Consider the following 20,073-nt stretch of genomic DNA (forward strand, 5'->3'; position numbering starts at 1 on the left):
ATAAGTAAATTGTTATGTAGCTAATTTGCAGTTAATAGGGGAACATTTGCTGTTTGGTCCCTCTCAATTCTTTTGTGACAAATCGGCTGCCTGTCTCTTTACAGACTCCCCAACACGCAGATGTTAAGGAACATTGTTTAAGTGGGTTTTATTTGAGATGAGATGTTCTCTGAGGATTTGGTTGTGGAAGCGCGAAGTTTCTAACCAACGTCTCCAGCTAAAGGTTTTTGGAGGTCCTTTCAAAGGCAGTAAAAATCCAGCATCAAGGTACTGAAGTTACTGGAAACGAGTTGTGGGCTAATACAAGTGGTGTTTGCCTCACAGTTGTCATTAAACTGAGCGGTTGTATTCTAACACAGAAATGGCACTTGGAGCCTTACCTCCCTTCAGCCCTGACCTGAAAGAGCTCGTGCTCTTTAGATGCAGAGATGCATTTGAAAGCACATCTTCAGATACCCCACAGACAATTACAGGCCTTTTCTTCATGCTTATGTGCAGTGCATTACATACATCAACATCTCGTAGCTACCCAAAATTTCCATTTTATTGTTTTCTCACCTCACTGAGGTTATCAGTCCAGTTGAGAATCATCAAACCCTTGTGCTTGCCAGAACCTAGTCCGTGTCAAGTCCAGCCAGATGCATTTAGCTATTCAGGCATCACACATCTCTGAAGAGCAAACATGATACCTTTGCGGATAAGCCTAGCTTGATGTGAAAACTGATGTACCAAGAGACTTCATGGAATATTTAACCACCATAAACAAAAAAGTGGAAGGGCCCCAATTCAAATAGCACATGTTTATGCTTAATGTCAGCCTTGCACTTAATTTCCTAACTTAAGTGCTTTACTGAATCCCTGCCAGAAAAGGCAGACCAAAGACAGCTACAAGATAAAACACGACAACGAGTAACTTTGTATCCTGAAATGACATTCTCCACTATCACCATCAAACCTGAGCTTAAGCAGGGAATATAAATAAATAAATAACAATTATTAAACATTTTATAACTATATCAGCCACGATCGGACAAGAATAAAGACAAAAGGATTTTCAAATAAAAGTATGAAAATAATCTTAAAAGTTACTATTTGGGGGCTTACTTTTTCCACCTTTGTTCACGTGCAGTAACTCACTTCTCAATGTAAGCAAGCAAAACCGTGCAAGGAGCAACATGTGGTTGTGTCTGTCAGGGACAGGACTTAGAAGACAAGAGACACAGCGTTATGAAAGTGTTGGAGAAATGGAGTATTTTGACTGGCTGCCAGCCATGTCATTGTATTTTAATAACTAAGCAGGTAAATGATCCTTTAAAAGGAAGACTGTAAATAGAGAAGGTGGCTCATGTACCCGGTGTAAAAAAAAAATACGTGTTTGTGGCTCTAGCTCACGGACACAAAGCATTAACCCTGACTGTGCATCATGAAATTGAATTTTTCCTCTGCAGAGCCAGCAGAAGGCCTCTGTTTTCCTGAAAAGCTCCTTAGGTCTGGATGCAGAGGTCTAAATTAGCTTCACACCCAGTAAGAATCCCTAAAAGACGCAGGGAAACAGGAAAATTCTAAAAGGCATGAACACCAGGAAGCAGAATAATTCAATCTGGGGATTCAGAAATGTAGAGCTGGTATTAAAACTGGGGAGTAGCTACAGTATTTATAGCAGGATAAATTACAGAGACGGAGTGAGAGGCAGCTGCCTTGCCGTGCAGAGATGCCTTGGGTTAGCCAAGACAACCACAGGGGGCTGGTAGATCTGTCACAGCACTCACAGGAGACCTGCAGCATCCTGAGAGCTGTGGGGCACTCAGGCTGCCTAAAATGACACAATGCCAAGTTCAGGCACGTGAGTCGAGCCGTAGCTCACATCAGAATCTGCACCACAGGCCCTTGCATCATCCAAAATTCACATTAAACGAATCTTCTATGAATCCTTTGAGATTAATAATTTCACCAGACTTTGCACACAGACTGCTCTGATTTCCTAAGATCAGCTGCATTTTAGAGAGCACTGTCCCTTTCACGCTGACTTCTAGTTACAGGTCACAGTGAAACCATCAGCCAGCTCAGAAACTAATACAAATACACGAGAAGTCTGAGTCAACAATTTTACAGACAGAAATTCATGTTATGTTTGCCATATTCCTCACTGAAGTATATTCTAAAACAAATGGCTGAAAACAGGGGAATACATCAGTTTGGTTTCAACGTGAGATTTGGAGACCCTCCTATGGATTTCCCCTTATGCCTCAAAAGAAATGTTGATGCTTCTTGCTGATCTCCTGTTTAGGTGGCTTTGTTTGTTTATTTTTTTTTAATCTGATGTGTCTTGTTTGCTAGGGAGGGATTCCTTCAGTCTAATTCACAGCACCATCTAGTGACAGACGCTGGGATATCAGGAACAAAATTTTGTATTTCTTAGCTTGGTTTTGTTTTTTAATTGTTGGAAATGACAAGGATGGAGAAAAATACAAATAAATTCTCAGTAGAAATGAAGGAGGCTGCACTGAATCAGCAGAAAACGGCGTTGATAACTCACTGGTTTAGCTCCCTAGGTGCACCAAGGAAGTTAAAGTCGCTTTAGGGTGTTCACTGGATCAGGTCTAAATGCTTTCCTGAATTTGTGGGTTACGCACAGTATGCCAGGACAGTTCTAATATTTAAAACCACAGTAAATCTAACCAGACCAGAAGTCTTGAGGCTACAAACGTGAACCCCAGTTCCTGGAAGAAAATGGGCAAATAAACAGTGACCTCAGTAGGTACTGAGTGGCCTTCACAGAACATCAAAAGTCTTTTCCGTGCATAGATTCATGATCTGTTCGTATCAGTGCATCACTGCTCAAAATACTTGCTCATGCCTGCAAACATGGATGAGTTTTGGCTAAATCCTGTCAGCCTGCTACAACACGCAAACTGGATCGTTCCTCTCTAGAGCTCAGCAATGATTTTGTCTGGATCATCAGCCTATTCTGCTACATGTAAAAGCAGACTATGATGTATTTTATTCGCTAGCCCCCATTTAAAATCCTCTGGGAAAGCAACCACATTCTGTTACCAAACCAGCATGTGGCAGCACTTTTCAGCTGAGAAAGCACAGACAAGTTTTTAAAACCAGGTTTCACAGCCCAGATCCATTCTCTACGGGTCCTAAAGGTTCACCTTGGCAAAGAAAACAGAAAAGAAAAAATTGAGGAAACATCTGGAAAACCTTTCTTGCAACAGTTTTCTAAAGTCTGACAGAATAAGAAAGTTTTCTTACGGAAAAAAAAAAAAAAAAAAAAAAAAAAAAAAGCTTAAAAGGAGAAGATCCCAAAGGCAGACCCATCACAATTTTCCAAACAACAAGATTTTCCTCTTTTCACTTTGTATATATGTTAGGCCCCTACTTCTGCTGTCAGCTTTGCTGGGTAGTTGTGATGGATATAGGTTGGTGAAAACCCGTGCCAGAAAACTGATGAACAAACAAGGTTTTAATACCGCATCTGGCTGGTTATTCAGAAAGCTTGGTGTTAGGTGATCAATTCCATAATGGATTTGTCAAGTCAATAGGACAGAAAGAACATACCACTGACAGCTCATCTGTGCCCATGGGAGGTCACTGTTGCTTCACAGAGTGGATCAGATGTGCTAACTTCAGGTTAACAGCACAGTTCAGATCAGAAAAACCTGGAAACCACTTTGTAAGAGTTCTGAGTTTCTCTCCTTAATTATCTTCTCCAGAAATACACCAGAAAGCAAACATACAATTAAATACTTTTGAGTCAGGAGTGATATTTCTCAGAGCTGTACGAAGAGGAAACCAAATCACACGCCCTGCAAATGCACTGAAAATAGAGATACCAGAAAATAGCTTCTTCATCCTCAACAGCCTGCAATTCTTTGATATGTGGCCACACAGCTCAGAAGAGAGCTGAATACCATCAGCAATTAGCGGCATCTGATCACTACACGCAGTGACGTTAGAAATTAGTGTCACACAGCATCAGAAGGAGAAACAGCTTGACTTGTCACAGAGTGAAGAGGTGCAAACAGCGTGAGAAATTTCTTGGTTCCTAACTGTGGGGGACTGAGTCAAACCGGCAGTCTAACAGGAGCGAAAAATTCATCATTGTTGAATAAAAGGTGTTTCAGGGAAGTAAAAATAGTCTGAACACGCCATCCCTGTCAGTGCTGGGGAGCTCTGAATCCAAGGAAAACATTTAGAAGTAACCATGGGTCATCATTAAAGATGAGTCATTGGCAGGCAATTATTGGGAATTTACAATAAAAATCACGCAAAAAGTTACAACGACTGCGTCAATTATGCCTTCAGTAGAGCTGCAACCCACTTGTACTCTCCTGCCTTCGCTATACATTTTCATCTTCCACAGCAAAGACTGCTCTGCAGGCCAGACAAGCTGGGATATCCACAGCCCTCAGGCACGTGGCTGTGGGAAGCACATGGGGAAATAACTGTCATGTGCACGAAGCAAGCAGCTTCCCTTCTTTGGGACTCAGGAAGGTCTGCTGGAACCAAGGAAATACGCAGGAATCCTTCTGGTACCCTCCCTTCCTAGGAAGGGTTGTCATTCCAAAGGAAATCACAGAGATCACAACGTGCCGTGTCACTAAGGAACGGCAGAAAGTACCTGGAACGTGAAAGATATGAAGGTGGACCTTGTCCGTGTGATCTGAAGGCAAGACAGAGCGTGAATGGTTACTGAAAGACAATGATCACCAAGTGCAAACACACCATCTGTCATCTAAAGACTTCAGAGCCCTAAGAAAGCAGCCCTCAGTTCCCAGGGAACGCATTTCTAGCAGATCTGGGTGCCTTTGCGGCTGGTAAGGCAAATTCAGTTTGTTTTCCAACTCCGTTTTGTACTGCAGCAGGAGACAAGGTGAGTTCATACTTCATGGTCACCAACATGACTAAGAGTTACTCGGGTTCAGTTGCACGGCCCTGACCTCTGTCATTAAAAGTTTTTTTTCTTTCTGAAGCATCATCTCCTGGCTGCCGTCAGCAGAGACCCAAGACGCAATTACCCAGTGGCCCGTCCCAGCATGGCAAATAAGGGATTCCGGTTTGCTACGAAAATGTGAGACTGAACAGCAACGTCACAAGGCCATTTCGTTGCCAGCACAGGTATAAAATTTTAGAAATACGCACATTTAGAGCACAGCATAAATTCACCTTGTCACTGAGGGCATGCAGATGGCACCACCACATCACAGCACCAATTCCCAGGGGGGACACCCCAAAGGAAAATCCCAAACACGTGCTCTGCACTGGTTCTGAATATTAAGGTCATTATTCAGTGATTACCTGTTAAATTACTCGACAACCACTAAGTTCAAGGCCTACTTGCACAGTACAATGTTCACCCTTGCAGAGAATTACATGCAGCAGCTATGTTTTATTTACTTTCTAATCAGACCCTGAAAGCTCGAGCAGGGAAAAGCCTTGTGCTTGCTTTCTGCACTAGTGCAAACTCAGCCCCCCATCCCTGATCCCTACATGCTTGAAAGAAAGCATTAATAAAAGAAACCTTTGCAACAAGGGAGTTCTTAGCTGGGTGAGTTAACAGTTGGCAAAACAACAGCATGGAAGGGGAAAGACGGACAAAAACCTACCCTGGCGAATGCCGTTAAAGTGGGTGTGTGCAGTAAAAAACATGTAGCAACAAGGGATGAAGGAAGCTGCAGAGCATTCATCCTGCATTGAAAGATATAAAAGGAGCTGCACCCACTGGCAGCATAACCTGAAAGTTTACACGGAGAGAGGTTGGCAGAGCTGCCCATCATAAAGCAATTAGGCAGGAACTGCCACAACCACAGTTAGCCACCGGGAACTTCCAGACGGTGAGGGCCGTTTTTCAGAAAACACGGCATTAACACACTCAAAAAAGGAAAAATGGCCCCAACGCAAAGATCTGGCATGCCATTTTTTCCCCAGGAGAGGGCAAACAAGACAGGAGGCACAAAGCAGCCTTTCCTAAAGGCTCAGGCAGCTGTTTATGACCAAACCAGTGTCTCGACCTCATCCCCTGCAACCATCACTGAAGACCTCTACCCAGACGCTGATGCTCATGCCCTCAATTCCTTACATTCCCAATGCTTGAAATTTTCTCCTTTTCATTGATAAATGGTAAGGAGCAGGTTAAAAGAGCAGAAATCACTAAAGACACAGAAGATTATGAAAACAGTCTATTCCCTGGCTAGAAAATACTTTTTCCAACCCAGGTTTCATTGGGCTGTGTGCTAAACAATTCTGTCCACAGCTGTGGGAATTGGGAGGTACCAACTGAAGTAATATCTACAGATCCTAGAAAGCCTTATTATCAATCTCTCTACTTGCTGTGCATGCTACAGCTTGCCTTGCCTTGATGTCTACAGGAGGACACGACTTGTGGCATTCTCAGTGGGTCCAAATTTAAAATTGCCATTGACAGAACAGAGCTGCAGCTGCGAGTAGACAGCTCATTTCCAGTTTGGGCCGATTCTAGTAATATTTGTAGAATCAGACTCACAAGAGGTATTTAAAATTACAATGCTAAAGCGTTTGCATAAAATATCAGATACCTGTAGAATTCAGCAGCAAAAGAACCACAAGATTCCCAGTTAAACAAATGCAAAGCCTTGGAGACAGTTTCTTGCAGGGTCCACATTCCAAGGTTTTTGTTGCCAATTTTGCAAAACTGCTTCTCTTCTCATGGCTACAGGAATGAATTTTGGTCTTTTCTCTATCAAAACCAAACAAACAAACAGCCTAATTCCTGCTGTGAATGTAAGAGCATACCATAAACAAGCAGTGAAAACTGTTCAAGATATGGGTTGGAGTATGGGAGAGAACACAAGGATGAGAAATCTCCAGTGCAAATTACAACCCAATAAACGCAATGATTCATTGCAGCAATTTCCTGTGTGCAGTGGGCCAAATTCTCCCACCTCTACAAGCGCTGAGTAGTTCCCTAAGTGACGCCTCATCCTACCGAAGGGAACGGTAACATTTACAGAAAAACACACTGCTTCACGTCGCTCTGAGGAAGGCAGGATTGAAGCTTGGCTCCAGCTTGTCCCAGACTCACGCAATCAGCCAGGCAAACTGGGCGAGACAGGAGAAAAGTATTTATTGAAGCAGGCCAGAATATGGCCTTCATTAAAAGCAGATCTTCTTTGTGGCTTGTTAGAGAGAGAAATAATCTACTAACCCCTGAAATATCATTTAACCAATCACTTCCCTTGGGCAAACTGGTTACAATCCACTAAGGGAGAAACTGGAACATGAGCTCTTACGTGTCCTTCATTTCCAAACACCACCTACAAAGCCCTGTGCATTTCCCAGGACTGCTCCCTTGGGCCTGGTAGTTGAGACCATTGGCAGCCATGCTAAGATATCGATGTCTTAGCCATGTCTCTCCCCATGCCTTCGTATTTTGGGATCCAAATGCAGTAACGTTACTAGATCCCAGGATCTGTGGGGCAGGAAGCCAGGTAACAGCCTGCCCAGCACGGCTGCAGCGTAGTTTGGTACCTGACCCTACCCTCATCTTGCAAGCACCAAGTCTCCTCGTTCTGATCCATATCTAAATAATTCTTCCAATATTCCTGAGACTGGAGTTATTAAGTGCAGAGAAAAATGGGTCACGGGGATGGTGCAGGTCTGCAGAGAGGAGTCAGGACCAATTTAAACTAAAACTATTTGTAACGCTGTTCTTGTAACTTGGTCCAGAAAGTCTGGCTGCTTTCTGGTCAGGCATACATGAGACTAAGCTGTTCAGGGGTAACCTGGGCTGCTTTCCAAGGCACAGATATGTGAGCTGCTGCATTTGATAAGCTTTGCTATCTTTTTCCAAACAAGGAACTTGAGAGAAATATCTGTTTGAGCTCAAACAGGTGTGTGAAATGAAATATATTTCCCAGGGACACAAGAAAGGAGTTGAAATCTAGTACAGAAGTCTCCCTGTGACAAGGAAGCACCTCCTGCAAGAAGAGTGTCCATCCAAACAGATCCTTACTGGGAGTTTTAAAGTTGCACCTGTCACAGTATTTAAGCCTAATGCCTTGCTGTGAACACAGAAGTCAAACAAAAACCACACAAACAGAACCGCTTAAATCCTTATGCAACATATAGCTCTTCTCTCCCATCACAGACTCAAAACTATGCAGCGAGTAGGGGATATGTTTCCTTAGCCGAATTTTTGTGCTTAAGGGAGGATTATTTTTGCTTCTTGAAGGCTGTGAGCAATAGCTCTCCTCTTACACAACCTTGGAAAAACTGCCTTTTCTTTTTCTTTTTTTTTTTTTTCCCCTTCCCCTAACACAAGAATCGACAAAATATTTGTTTCTGGATCCCTTTCTCATTTGCACAATCCAACCTATTCGTCTAAATCAGAGGTCTCTTTCCCTTCTGGTGTTACTTGCAGTAAATCTAACAGCTTAATTATGTGTTGTACCTAGGGAAAACGACTTTTCGACTCATACTCGGTCTCTTCATGGGAAAAGTCATTTCTTCATCAGCTGCTGCTGCAGTTAGGAAAGAGGGTGGGGCCTTCCCAAGCTGACGTCCTTGAGGCCATACCTGACTATAAAGAGCGAGGGAGGGTTGCACCAAGAAACTCTCAAAAGCAGTTTGCAGGGACTGCCGGGATCCCGAGGCGGGCTTTATCCTGCAACTGCTGCAATTTGCTGGGAAGAACAGGGGAGCAAATTTGGACCCAGCTTTGAGTGGCTGACTACACTGGAGAATTAAATACAGCTATCATGTGCTTGATGTGAAACTTGATTTTTTTCTTCTTTTTGCAACCAAGTTTTTTTTTTTTTTTTTTCTTTTTTTTTAACTTGAAAAACTCCTTTTTCACCTTTTCCTCTACACACAGAGGTAATGCTGCAAACAGTCTGCATGAGTCCTGAGCTACTGGTCAATCAAAACAGCAGTGAAAATGAAACCTGTGGCTACAGCCCAGGCCAGGGATCTCCTCTGCCTGGAGAAACTGCCAGCCCCAAAAACTCTTTTCAACAAAGCCCATCGTTGCCAGACTCTGGATTAACTGAACTTAACATTGCGAGCCCTGAGATCTACCCTACACCTCCACGTAAACCACAAGAGATGTCTGCTCCTGCTGGTAAGATCAAATCTTTATTCGCGTTTTCTATTTTATGCTGCTTTTGCAAAGCAAAAAAGTGCACTGCCTCACAACTCCTTCTGTGCCAGCAGAGAGCTGTGCTAACAGTAGCACACACCAAGTTTCCATGCCAGTAACGTCAAACAAAGATGCATGGGGCTCTCTCCTACTCAACTCTTGTTTTTATTTTGTCATGGTCTGCTGCTGAAGTCAGAAATTATTCCCTTTCATAAAGGGTTGCTCAGCACTCCATGGTTTTGGTCTCTCTCTAGCATTCTGCTGCTCGTTCACAATCTGAATTGCAAGTTTGGTTCTGAATTTAACATCAGTGTAATAGATATGACCTTCTGAGTTATTAAGATTACAAAATCATATGAAAGGGTGCATGATGAATCATTGCCTTTGCCGAGTTCTTCACTTTCAAGGATACATCTGGGCATGTAATCTAACCCATCATCTAGCATTTTTACTGTAAAATAGCTTGAAGATAATAACGTGCTAGCAATTTAGCCTTTTCATGATTCTTTTCACATAGGCCTTTAAAATGCTCTACAAAGACTAAATCATTCTTCTTCAAGCACCAGTCTAACCCGGGGATTATTCCCATTTCTAGAGCAATCTGAGAAATAATCTACATTTTTGAAGTCCCAATGTTCTAAATATTCGGTGGTAGGTCAGACATTCACAAAGGCCGGGGATATGAGCAGAGCACAGCAGCTCCATGCACATCCGCAACGCGCTGCTGGCTGCTTGGGATCCGGCACCCACCCGCCGAAGGGGCGTCAGCCTCCCATCGCCCGCAGCAGGGAAGAGCAACACCGCCACGTGATGCAAAACCACATCTCGTGCGGCTGGTTTCCATGCCAATCCTGCCTGCTCCGAGACATCCCGAGGCTGGGGAGATGCACCGTGCACATCTGCTGAGCACCGCCTAGCCCGCCAGATGCCAGCAGCCGCCACAGTGTACCCCAAGTTTTTCTTACCACCGACTGTGCCTCTAACAGAAGCTGCCTGCCTGAGCTGCACGCACCTTTTCACAGCCTGCTGTGTTGTTTAATTGTTGAGTGTCGTGACCTGCACGAGGAGGGAAGCTTCTCCCTTCTCCCTGACCCCTCAGCAGCCTGCACAGCGACCCCAGCGCCCGCCTTGTAATTGTGCATCGGCTCTGCTAACGAGCTGGGAAGATGCTGAACTAAGGCAATAAAGCTATCATTTATGACGATGATAGCTGCTACTGAATGTGTTTTATAGGAAGAGGATCGTGCTCAAGGAGCGGGGGGCGGGAAGCAGCGTTACATAAAAGGTATTTCAAAAGCGATGCGTTTAAGCTCCTAATCTGGGCAAGTCTTTCAAGTCTGGGGATTCAAGTCTGAGATGCAAGAAGACCTAACACAAACAATTAAAGAGCAGCTTGTTTTGACGAAGACAAGCTTGTTTGGACAATTATACATATTCTCAAATAACCATTTCATTCCCCTACCGAAAATCCTTGCTTCCCTTTGAATCGCACCGTACGGACCTCTAAATACACCGAGAACCGCTGCAGAAAGACTTCGGGCATGGCATCACTATCTCAGCTCTGAAACAACTCTCATTTTTTACTCCTGTCAATATAAGAAAGCACAGGACAGAGGTTCGCTGCAACACAAGTAAGACATGGCTGAGAGGAGCACTGACCTGGATGTGCCTAAAAGCAGAGCGATGTGCTCTCAGCCAGCCTGGCAGCCCTGAGCTGATGGGCAACAACAGGAGCTGCCCAAGGCCAAGTCTCAAGATAGCACCTTTATTTCTGCACCACTGAAAGTGCCCAAACAGAAACACCTGATTCCTTTCCTTCTTTTTCCCAACCATCATCTGAATTTCCTTCTGCGTTGCTGTGCTGCTCCTTGTTGTCCTGTTCCCACTGCCACGCTCACACGTGGGACAGCCTCTCTAAAAGCTGAAACCACCCCTGCTCACTGAAGCCTGACCGTGGCCTTCATGTGGTAACGTGCAGGTTAACTCAGCTCTCTGCCCGTGCCCTGGGACTGAAGATCCCGCAGCCAGCTTTGGGGTTTGTTTTTGTTTGGTTGCTCCAGAAAAGAATTCCCTTTGTGAGGCCACACAGGCGGTTGTAGCCTGAGAAGCAATGCACTGGGGTATTTGTGCAACAGGAAGTGTTTTAATAAAAGGCCCGAGCTAAGGGACACACAGGGTGAGGTGGAAGTTTCCCACAACTGATGATGAGCATCCGAATCACAGGCTGTCTCCCAGGGTGACCTCACCCTCCCACTATTCCAGGCAGCTCAGAATTATGTTACTTTAAGCATCGTGTTATGACTTTTCCAGAGCCTGCACTCAGCTCCAACCCCCCTCAGAAGCGTTACATGGGCGTGAGGGTGAAGATGCCAGTACGGGAGCTACTGAAAAAAATCCGGCTTTCCAAAGGCCTGGAGCCAGCTCAGAGCAAGGTAAGGACGCTCCTGGGGTTTAGGAAGGTGGCTCAGAGCTGTAGCATCCTGTACACACGTCCCACTCCTACCCTGTGAGGTTCTGGAGAGGTGACAGCTACAGCTGCTGCTTCTTCCACCCACCAAGTGCATTAAGCTCTTAATGAAGGAGGAGAATATACCCAATTTTACACAGAGCCTGTGCTAGGAACACCGCTCCTTAGTGACATCAAGAAATCCACGGCTCTGGATACTGTAATCCAAAGACAGCCTGAAATCAGCAGCGATTTTGCTCTCGCAACCCAGACCTGCGAACAACCTGCAAAACCAGCCCACGAAGCTGGTAGGCTCCCAGCCACCTGGGCTGCTCTAAAGGCTATGCCGCTATCTTTGTACGGCTGCCATGGGTTACCCACTCATGAAAATTGATTTGCTTACAGCCTGCTGTGCAAAGTGCATGGTGCAGGACAATTTACCAAGTTTCTGTTACGCTCTTTGCCTCTGTTTCATTTTCTCTTACCTGCGAGAATCTCAAATCGAGTTTTATTTAATAGCTTTTTTTTTTGTATGTCCTCAGGAAACCTCATTAGCGAAGATGGCAACCAAAGGATCCTCAGGAAAAGCAGGTTAGGAAGCTCCTTCCTCTCTTGGTAACAGCCTCCTTCTCTAGTGGGGACATCCCCGTTAAGTACCCAAGGAACTGAGCCACTTCTCTCCCAGGATCAATTTTCCATGCCAGCTCCTTGCTCCCCTTACATTACAGGAGCAGGACAGCTGTGTGCCAAAACCCTGTATGTTACTGGTTATCTGCGACAAAATTCCTGATGAAAATACGTTCTGCGTACTCCCATAACTCAAAATAGATTTTCTCTTCCTTTCTTTCCAGCAGAAAAGAGAAGAGTTCACCCTTATACAGAGAAACAGCTTAGACAGGTATGCATAACACCTTCATCGCCGTGCTGCCAGCCTCCCCAGGCGTATTTCATGTTCTATCACTGAGTGCGAACAGGACATTTCATGTCTGATTTCCCTCCCCCATCTTCCGCCCTCCCCGTTTTTGTTGCTGTTTCAGAGCAAGCAGAGCATTGGGCAAACGCTAAAAGGCTTAGAGGACCTCGATATCCTGGTGGAGGTGCTGCAGGAAGACTTGAACAAAAGCCAACTGCAGAAGGAGGCTCTGTGCTCGGTGCCAGATGGCTTCGGGCAGGGCTTCTCCACGGACCCGCAAGCCTCTCGGTGGGAAAGCAGGGGAAGCAAGCAGGCAGCTGGTGGCCTGCAGGAGAGGCGCCACGGCTTCACCAAGTTGCAATCCCAGTGCTGTTTTAAAGAGCACGGCTCTGCCATACAGGAAGAGGTACAGAAAAACATACAAGAGCCCAGCTCTCAAGGAACCTTCCCAAGGACAAGCGAGAAAGAGAGCAGCTGGTGGGTGCAGGATGCCCGTGCCAGTACCCAGAAGGATTTCTGGAGACACCCTGCACAGAACACATCTCCCTGCTTTGACCCAGCAGGACACTACCCGGAGGCATTTCTGGAAGCTAACGCGGGCTCTCCAGATGCTGGGGGACACGTGAGGTTGACCTCGACTTCCTTCACACAGCAGGATCTCTCTGCCATCTCTTTCTTCCAGTTCCAGCTACACAGGGAGGAAAGTTTGCTGCGAAACATCCCGGCCGACAAACTGCTTGCACCTGATGAAAATGGCAACAGGTCTCCGCTTTTTCCTATAGAAATACATTGCTTTCTGTTTCCTGGGGCCTCGCTCGTCCTGAGGCTTTGCTGTAATTTCAGCCGGTAGCTGAGGGCACACCTGCAGCAAAGGCTTCCTTGCCCCATGGGAGGCTCAGATGTGTTTCAGGATCCACAGTTGTAGACAGAAGCAAAATTTAATTACAAAAATCAGAGGTTAATCCAAGTTAAATTAGTAAAAATAGAAAGATTTCATTTTTGCAGTAGGATTGCTACACTACAACTGACGTCAGGAAAAAATCAGTCTGAACAATACTCAAAAGTGAGTTATAAATTACAGGTATTCATAAGAAAGTTAAACCAAGCAAAACAAATAATTGCCACAGAAAAAGATTTGCAAGAGATCTTTTTCCAAGCTGCATACACTCTCAGGAAAATTACTTTTTTTATTAGTTGGCAATAAAACTGGGTGGGAGGATTACACCTAAATATACATATGCTGCCAGTGTAGAGCACAGACTTCCAAAGAACTGGGAGTGGCTGTTTTGTTAGAAATTAATTGAAAGCAAAGGTTTTATTGATCTCATTTTGCCCAGCATGGCGTCTTTGTTTATTTTTTATAAACAACTACTTGCTTCATATCTCTTATTTTGTTCCATGAAGTTCAGCTAGTTTGAAGATATTACTATCAAATCAGACTGACAGAGCATGTAACTTAATTTATAAACTGTCCTAGGCTTGCTGGAAAAGAGATTCCTTCCTGTTCACGTAGACAATTCTGGCCCCAAAGTATTCACAGACCCCACAGAAAAGAACAAGGACTGCAGTGAGTTGCAGGATTATAGAGATGTCATCAAGGGTACCTTGCTACAGGACAAAAAAAAAGTAGTAATGATAATAATAATATAAATGCCTACATCAGCTGCATCAGTGTTTCCTCCAGGAGGAAAGGAAGATGTGCCCACATTTACAAGAACACAAGTCTTTTCTGTACAAAGTTCAGGAGAAATGTACTTTTTTGAGTAGTTCAGTGAGACTGAATGCACAGAAGAAATGGAGCTCTCCTGCATAGGACTGGGAATTACCTTTTGGAAATACTTCTTTAAGTGCAGGAGAAAGGTTTCCCTTCTCTGGGTTTTTACGTGTCTTTTACTCCTCTTCCATGTACTAAAGGATGCAGGTTAAAAAAAAAAGGAGGTTGGTAACAAAAAAGAAGCATGGAGTAGCTCTTGGAGAGGAGAGAAATGAGACAACAGCAAGAACTAAGGACCAAGAAATCCTGCCAGATAGATTCAAACAAAGCTGCAAAACCAGCACCTCCCTCATTCATATAGAAACTAAATAAATGCTTAAATACCCCAAGCTTTTTGGCTTTATGACCTTCAACATTTCACGTTTTAAATTACACTCCTACTGTTACTTTTGAGTAATTTAACCATTCCTTTATCTCCTACTTATTTAAAGTGGTGTTTTATTCCAGGCTGCTGCACAAGGCTGTTGCACAAGGAAGAAGAGCCCTGACTTACGCGCTTGCACGGAGATTTGCAGCCCTAAATAAAATTGATGAGAAGGACGCAGAGAAACGGGTAGGATGCTATCCTGCAAAGAATGGGGACATTTTCCATCACACATAAATGTCTTTCAAACCCTGATAAACACCAAGCATCCTGTTAGGCGAGGAGTGTTTACGATGCTTGTGTAGAAGGAAGAACCAAAAGAGGGAGGAAGTGATCTGCACCGAGCAAATGTTAACACAGCTGGGAACTGAACCCCAAATCCCAACTCCCCACCTCATTCTCCAAGGATTGTGGAAAGTGAAAATGGTTTTCACTTTCAACGAGTTTCTCTCATTCTTCTCTTCTCAGACTGCGTTACATCTTGCTGCAGAAAAGAACCAACACCTGATGGTCAGCGACCTTATATCCCTGGGAGCTAATGTCAATGAGCAGGATGGTCTGGGGAAAACTCCGCTCCACCTGTGTGCAGAGAATGGCTACTTGAGAGTTTTAGAGGTAAACTGGTCACTTATGTTGTGTAAGGATAGAGCAAAGAAATCAAATGCCTTTCATTGTAAAATACAGGAGGATTTTATGTACATGAAAATTAGCTTTGGTCTGATGTGGTTAAAGTGAGATAACTTTAATGGGGGTATTTTGGCAGTGCCAAAATCAGAATTTATCATCTCAAAATCTTCTTGATTCCAGGTTTTGAAGAACTGCAAAGACAATGGCATGCGGGTAGAAGTGAACCTGACTGACCACTATGGTAAGAGGAAAAGCTTAGCTGTATAGATGCTTAGCGTAGACGCCAGAAGTTTCAAAGTACAGATTTTATCTCAGCCAAAGGATGATCAATTTTGTGTTCAAACTACAAGTTCTAGGAGGTGAACCAATCAGTCTTGACAGGGCATCCTTTACAAATAGCCTAGTGAGGGATGGTTTACTCCAGTGGGGTGTTCAAGTGCTGGATTTGCCTGACCTGCCCGTGCTGTTCCGTTCAGGTTTAACCCCGCTGCACTGTGCTGCTCTTGCCCATACTGCCTTAGCTCTGGAATCGCAGAAAACTGACATCAATACTGACACGGGAAGGTTTCTCAGATTACGCAAAGATCAAATTCTCGAGGGAATTAACTGCTTATTGCAAATGGGAGGAAAACTGGAGATGCAGGTGAGAACCAGCAACAGGCTGTCTGTTGTGACTTTATGCTTCCCTATTTGTTTGCAATCACAGGTTTCACTGTCATTTGCAGGTACTAAATTCATGTCAGATTACCACTCCCTATTTGAAAATCGAGGAGAATACTGAGCTAATGTGTTTGCTCCAGACCTATAAACCCAAGAGAGAGGATCTCCTTCAAGAGGTAAGACTTTATATAGTGACTTTTACGCAGACTCTGGCATTTATACCAAAGAAACCAAACAGACATTACGAAGAGCAAAATAAGCCATACTGCTTTGTAAATGGCAGTAGATAATGCTCCCAAGCCTCGCCCATGCTGGCGTAGGATAGAGCGTCCCTTCTTTGGGAAAAAAGCACTGTAGGAACTCTTACCACATTCGTTCAAGGGGCTGTTACATTTGCAATAACTCCAGTTGCATGGGGAGGCTGCCGTCACGCTGCTCACACCTGCCCCCGCTGTGATTCCTCCCAGCAACAACGAATTCATTGCCAACATTTCATCTCGGTAGCAACACCAAGGGAATTCCTTCAGTCCCACTAAGGGAACACCACCATCCCAAATCCTGCACTATATTGCTACTTTCAGCAGCTTCTTAAAAGACAAAGAGCTGAATTTTATCATTTCCTCCATCCCTTTGCACACCCATTCCACACCAACACCAGCCAAAGCCTGCATGGACAGAGCCAAAAGATAGACGGGTCCTCCTATGGGTATCAGCATCTCTTGCTAAATTTTTGGTACAGGAATCAAGGCACCAACGCTGAAAAGCAGAAACTCGAGTACGTAACAGAGGACTAAGATTCTAGGGTGCAGTTCTGCTCTGCTGAAATAATGCAGAGATTAACCTCAAAGATTTGTCCAAGATTAAACAAATATTCAGTGCTTAAAACCGACAACAGCCCTTTCACTTTTTCTTGCGTCTTTTTCTATTTCACTATCAGATAAGAGCTCTCACTTGTGCACGTGTATGGAAACTGATATCACAAGATTTTTAGATAGAAATATAAACATACAGTCATGTTTCAGGTCATTTAGCTTCTTACCAGTTATGATCTGTAGGAGATAAAACACAATAGAAGCAATTAAAATAATTTCAAGCCAGCTCATCGCTGACTGAACCAACTGATAAACATGCCACCCCCTCCCATCTTTGGGTAAGGAGCAGAATCTAGGTTTCGCACAGCAAAATCAGAACATGTTCTTATCACAAAGCACGCGTGACTTCTGCTGGGAATTTACTTTTCTGGTTTCTTCATCCGCACAGAGTAACAGTTTGCTGGAGGTTCCAAGAATGCCTTGTCCCTCATCGCCAGACAACTTTTCTGAACTTCTTTCCATTTCATCTTTGGACTTCATTGACATCGTTCTTAAAGGTATTTTGTGGTTGGGAAATGATTTTACCTAGTCAGAAGCTTTGTTCTGAGCACAACAGCTGTCATGTACCAGCTAGCTCTGGTGTATTTCCTGCATTGCTATATAGCCATAATTCATCAGATTCACATGAACTGATGGAAAAGATGCCCAGTGATTTATAATAGGCTTTGAATCAAGTCCAGAGCTCTGCACAGAATCTCTTTTGCTTGCAAAGCTCCTTACCCAAAACCAAATAGAAAATAGAGCACTGAGTATTTGGCATTAGAAAGGAGACTTAACACGTTGACTGAACTGAGTATGTGTTGGTTTATTGCCTTCCAGGGAAATGCTGATAAGGCTCATTATCTGTATCTCACGGTCCACGTGCTGCAGCTGTTGCTGAAGAATAGACCAAGAACAGACAGTAAAAGTCTTCAGATGTAATATAGCTTGAACTAACTGTTGAAAATATCTCCTCAGTACCCAGAATTAAAGAGTAAATACTAAATAGGGAAGATACTTAAGCCATGTTTAAACAGTATTAGGCATTCAGTGTTAGATGCTCCAGTCAATCAATAGGTCTTAATTTTCTCATGAAACTGAGCGCTTGCACTTCTTTTTGGAAGTCTCTTTGAGCTGTAGGTGTTCTACATTCTGAAGCTCTGACAAGGGTATTTACACTGCTGCCTAATTTGAAAAAAATAAATTGTAGCCCTTCAAAGCCTAGTCCTGAGCGTATCAACACAGTCTCTACAGTCTGAACTTACCGTTCAGATGTGCTGAAAGCAACATCATTTTAGACATGAGCTATGGGAAATCAGAATCTGATGGGCTGTATTTAATGCTTTCAGTAGTCCAGCTCTCAATTTGTTCAAGGCTGGAGTTGTCACATTTCAAGGCAGTCCCATTGGAAAAAAAATCCTTCCCCCTGCAAAAAAAACAAAAACAAAAAAACACCCCCACACTGATACTGAGCATTTTTTCAACAAAAGTCAAGCTCTTTATTTATGCAATCAGAATTTGCCACTAGTAATGGAACGGAGGTGAAGTCTGGGACATAAAACATTGAATCAGTTCATTCTTGGTGATCTAACAGAGGAAAATATCTTCATAAAATTCAAATGTATAAAAACACCTCAAAGAATCTTTGTTGTACTGAGCAACTGTACAAGTTGGAAGGCTAACAGTAGCCTGAATTATTTCCTACTGCCAGATACCCAAGTATTCAACAGGATTCCCAGAAATTAGGTATTAACTGTTAAAGAGAAATCTCTTCCCAGACTTCACATAATTTGAACTTCTGATTGTGAATTAGCTGGTTTCTATGAAACTTCCCTGTTTGCTACATATGGAGCAATCTACATTGACATAATCTACAAAATGATTGATCCAGCAATTAGCTCACACACGTCCCTCCCATTAAACTGGGAGGTTTTTCCACGTGTAAGCATTGCAGGATCCAGTATTAAGTACTCAGCATGCTTGGGGAATTTATCTTTAATGATCCCTTTGAGTCTCCTTGTTGTAAAAAGGTTTCTTTTCTCCTGTTGGATATCCTTAAGTGTTAAGCTCCAAGAGCTATGTTGCACAGCATCAACCAAGTTTTACTGAAAAATGACAGTGTTTAAGTTAACTCCAGTGGGACTTGGGTCATATCCTGTTTCTCATGCCCTGAGCAGCTAAACAGTGTTCTTCTGTATTGCATTACTCTGCATTTATTTTCTCTAGTGTGAATGAGACATGGTACATCAAAATTCTTATGTATATTGTAAAATTTGTGTTGTTATTCACATAATGAGTTGTAAAACACTGGAACATTCATCCACCTCCTTCAATAGGCGTTCTACATGTTTTAATCATATAAAGTCTTTCCTTTCCCCTTTTGGGTTTTATGTTTAAGTACAAAGATTTTCCTCTTATTTTTTTTTTTCTGTCCTCCCTATTACCACTCATTCATGTTTGCATTTTAACTCACATCTGAGCTCACAGCTCTTTTTATTCATCTGAAGAGAATTAATGAGGATCTTCTGAGTTACTCAGCCTCCATTCGTGAGACTTAAGGATCAGATCCAACACCCATTGAAACTAAAGACTTCCTGTGTTCACTGAAAACTAAGAAATTCTGTGTCACAGACAAAACCAAGAAAGAAGCGGTACAGTGAACAAGTAGGGAAGTACATCAATAAGCATTTTAAGAGAAAAAATGAATTGATTTATGGGATATCTTTAAAGAGTGTAGAAAACTACTGTGTACGAACACAGCATTAATCAAGTTCATTTACTCACAAGGACTCCATTCAGGTGAAAGGAGGACAGGAACTTTAACCTATTAGTCTGTATCATTTATTCAACATACCTAAAGCTGAACTAGCCTGTGAAGTATATTCTACGAGTTATATCTTAATTGCATTACCATTAGTAGGTACCCTTTACGTTGTTTCATTGTTCCTTCATGCCAATAAATACATGATTTCAAGCAGTATGTATCTTACTTGTTCTTATGAATTGTTACTGTCATGCTACACTCACAGCAGAAGTGACTACCATAGAAAGAGCAAATCAGGAAGACTTATAATAATAAAAAATGACAAGCATAAGAGTGGGTTTTTACTAGTTATTGCTGGGGGTTTTTATTTAAGAGTACAATTGTAATAATAAAAAAAATAATTAAAAAAAACTTATCTTCCAGCCATATTAATCAACCCACTACCTCTAGCTAGGAACTAGAATACTATTGTTTCAATGAACTTGAAAAACAATTCCTAAAATTTTTCAGCACTAGTATTTTTGTCTACAACTCATCTCAAATCAGGAAAAAA

The 20,073-nt window shown here is 43.1% G+C and overlaps 2 protein-coding genes across 9 annotated transcripts in view; one reads left to right on the top strand and one right to left on the bottom strand.

Moving 5' to 3' along the window:
• Nucleotides 1-20,073, bottom strand: part of POU2AF1 (POU class 2 homeobox associating factor 1) — a 79,109-nt gene that overhangs the window by 46,424 nt on the left and 12,612 nt on the right. The window lies entirely within an intron of this gene.
• On the top strand, nucleotides 8,596-19,867 carry LOC137843670 (uncharacterized). Of its 5 annotated transcripts, none has more exons than XM_068659210.1 (12): nucleotides 8,596-9,103; nucleotides 11,432-11,553; nucleotides 12,110-12,158; nucleotides 12,419-12,465; nucleotides 12,605-13,242; nucleotides 14,702-14,807; nucleotides 15,087-15,233; nucleotides 15,426-15,486; nucleotides 15,722-15,888; nucleotides 15,971-16,081; nucleotides 17,166-17,274; nucleotides 17,597-19,867. In XM_068659210.1, the coding sequence occupies exons 1-12, from the start codon at nucleotides 8,863-8,865 to the stop codon at nucleotides 17,605-17,607; spliced, it is 1,809 nt and encodes a 602-aa protein (XP_068515311.1). In that variant the 5' UTR covers nucleotides 8,596-8,862; the 3' UTR covers nucleotides 17,608-19,867. The 5 variants fall into 5 exon arrangements, with proteins under 5 accessions (XP_068515311.1, XP_068515309.1, XP_068515312.1 ...); XM_068659208.1 differs by lacking the exon at nucleotides 17,597-19,867 and having other exon boundaries at nucleotides 8,596-8,787; nucleotides 8,858-9,103; nucleotides 17,166-17,541; XM_068659211.1 differs by lacking the exon at nucleotides 17,597-19,867 and having other exon boundaries at nucleotides 9,639-11,553; nucleotides 17,166-17,541.

The sequence above is a fragment of the Anas acuta genome, chromosome 23, assembly GCF_963932015.1.
Source record: "Anas acuta chromosome 23, bAnaAcu1.1, whole genome shotgun sequence".
NCBI classification, from domain to species: domain Eukaryota; kingdom Metazoa; phylum Chordata; class Aves; order Anseriformes; family Anatidae; genus Anas; species Anas acuta.

Coding starts and splice junctions, on each gene's coding strand:
- LOC137843670 (XM_068659207.1), top strand. CDS start 8,863: ATGCTGCAAACAGTCTGCATGAGTCCTGAGCTACTGGTCAATCAAAAC. Junction 12,159..12,418: donor AGGATCCTCAGGAAAAGCAG/GTTAGGAAGCTC, acceptor CTTTCTTTCCAG/CAGAAAAGAGAAGAGTTCAC. Junction 13,243..14,701: donor CCTGATGAAAATGGCAACAG/GTCTCCGCTTTT, acceptor GTTTTATTCCAG/GCTGCTGCACAAGGCTGTTG.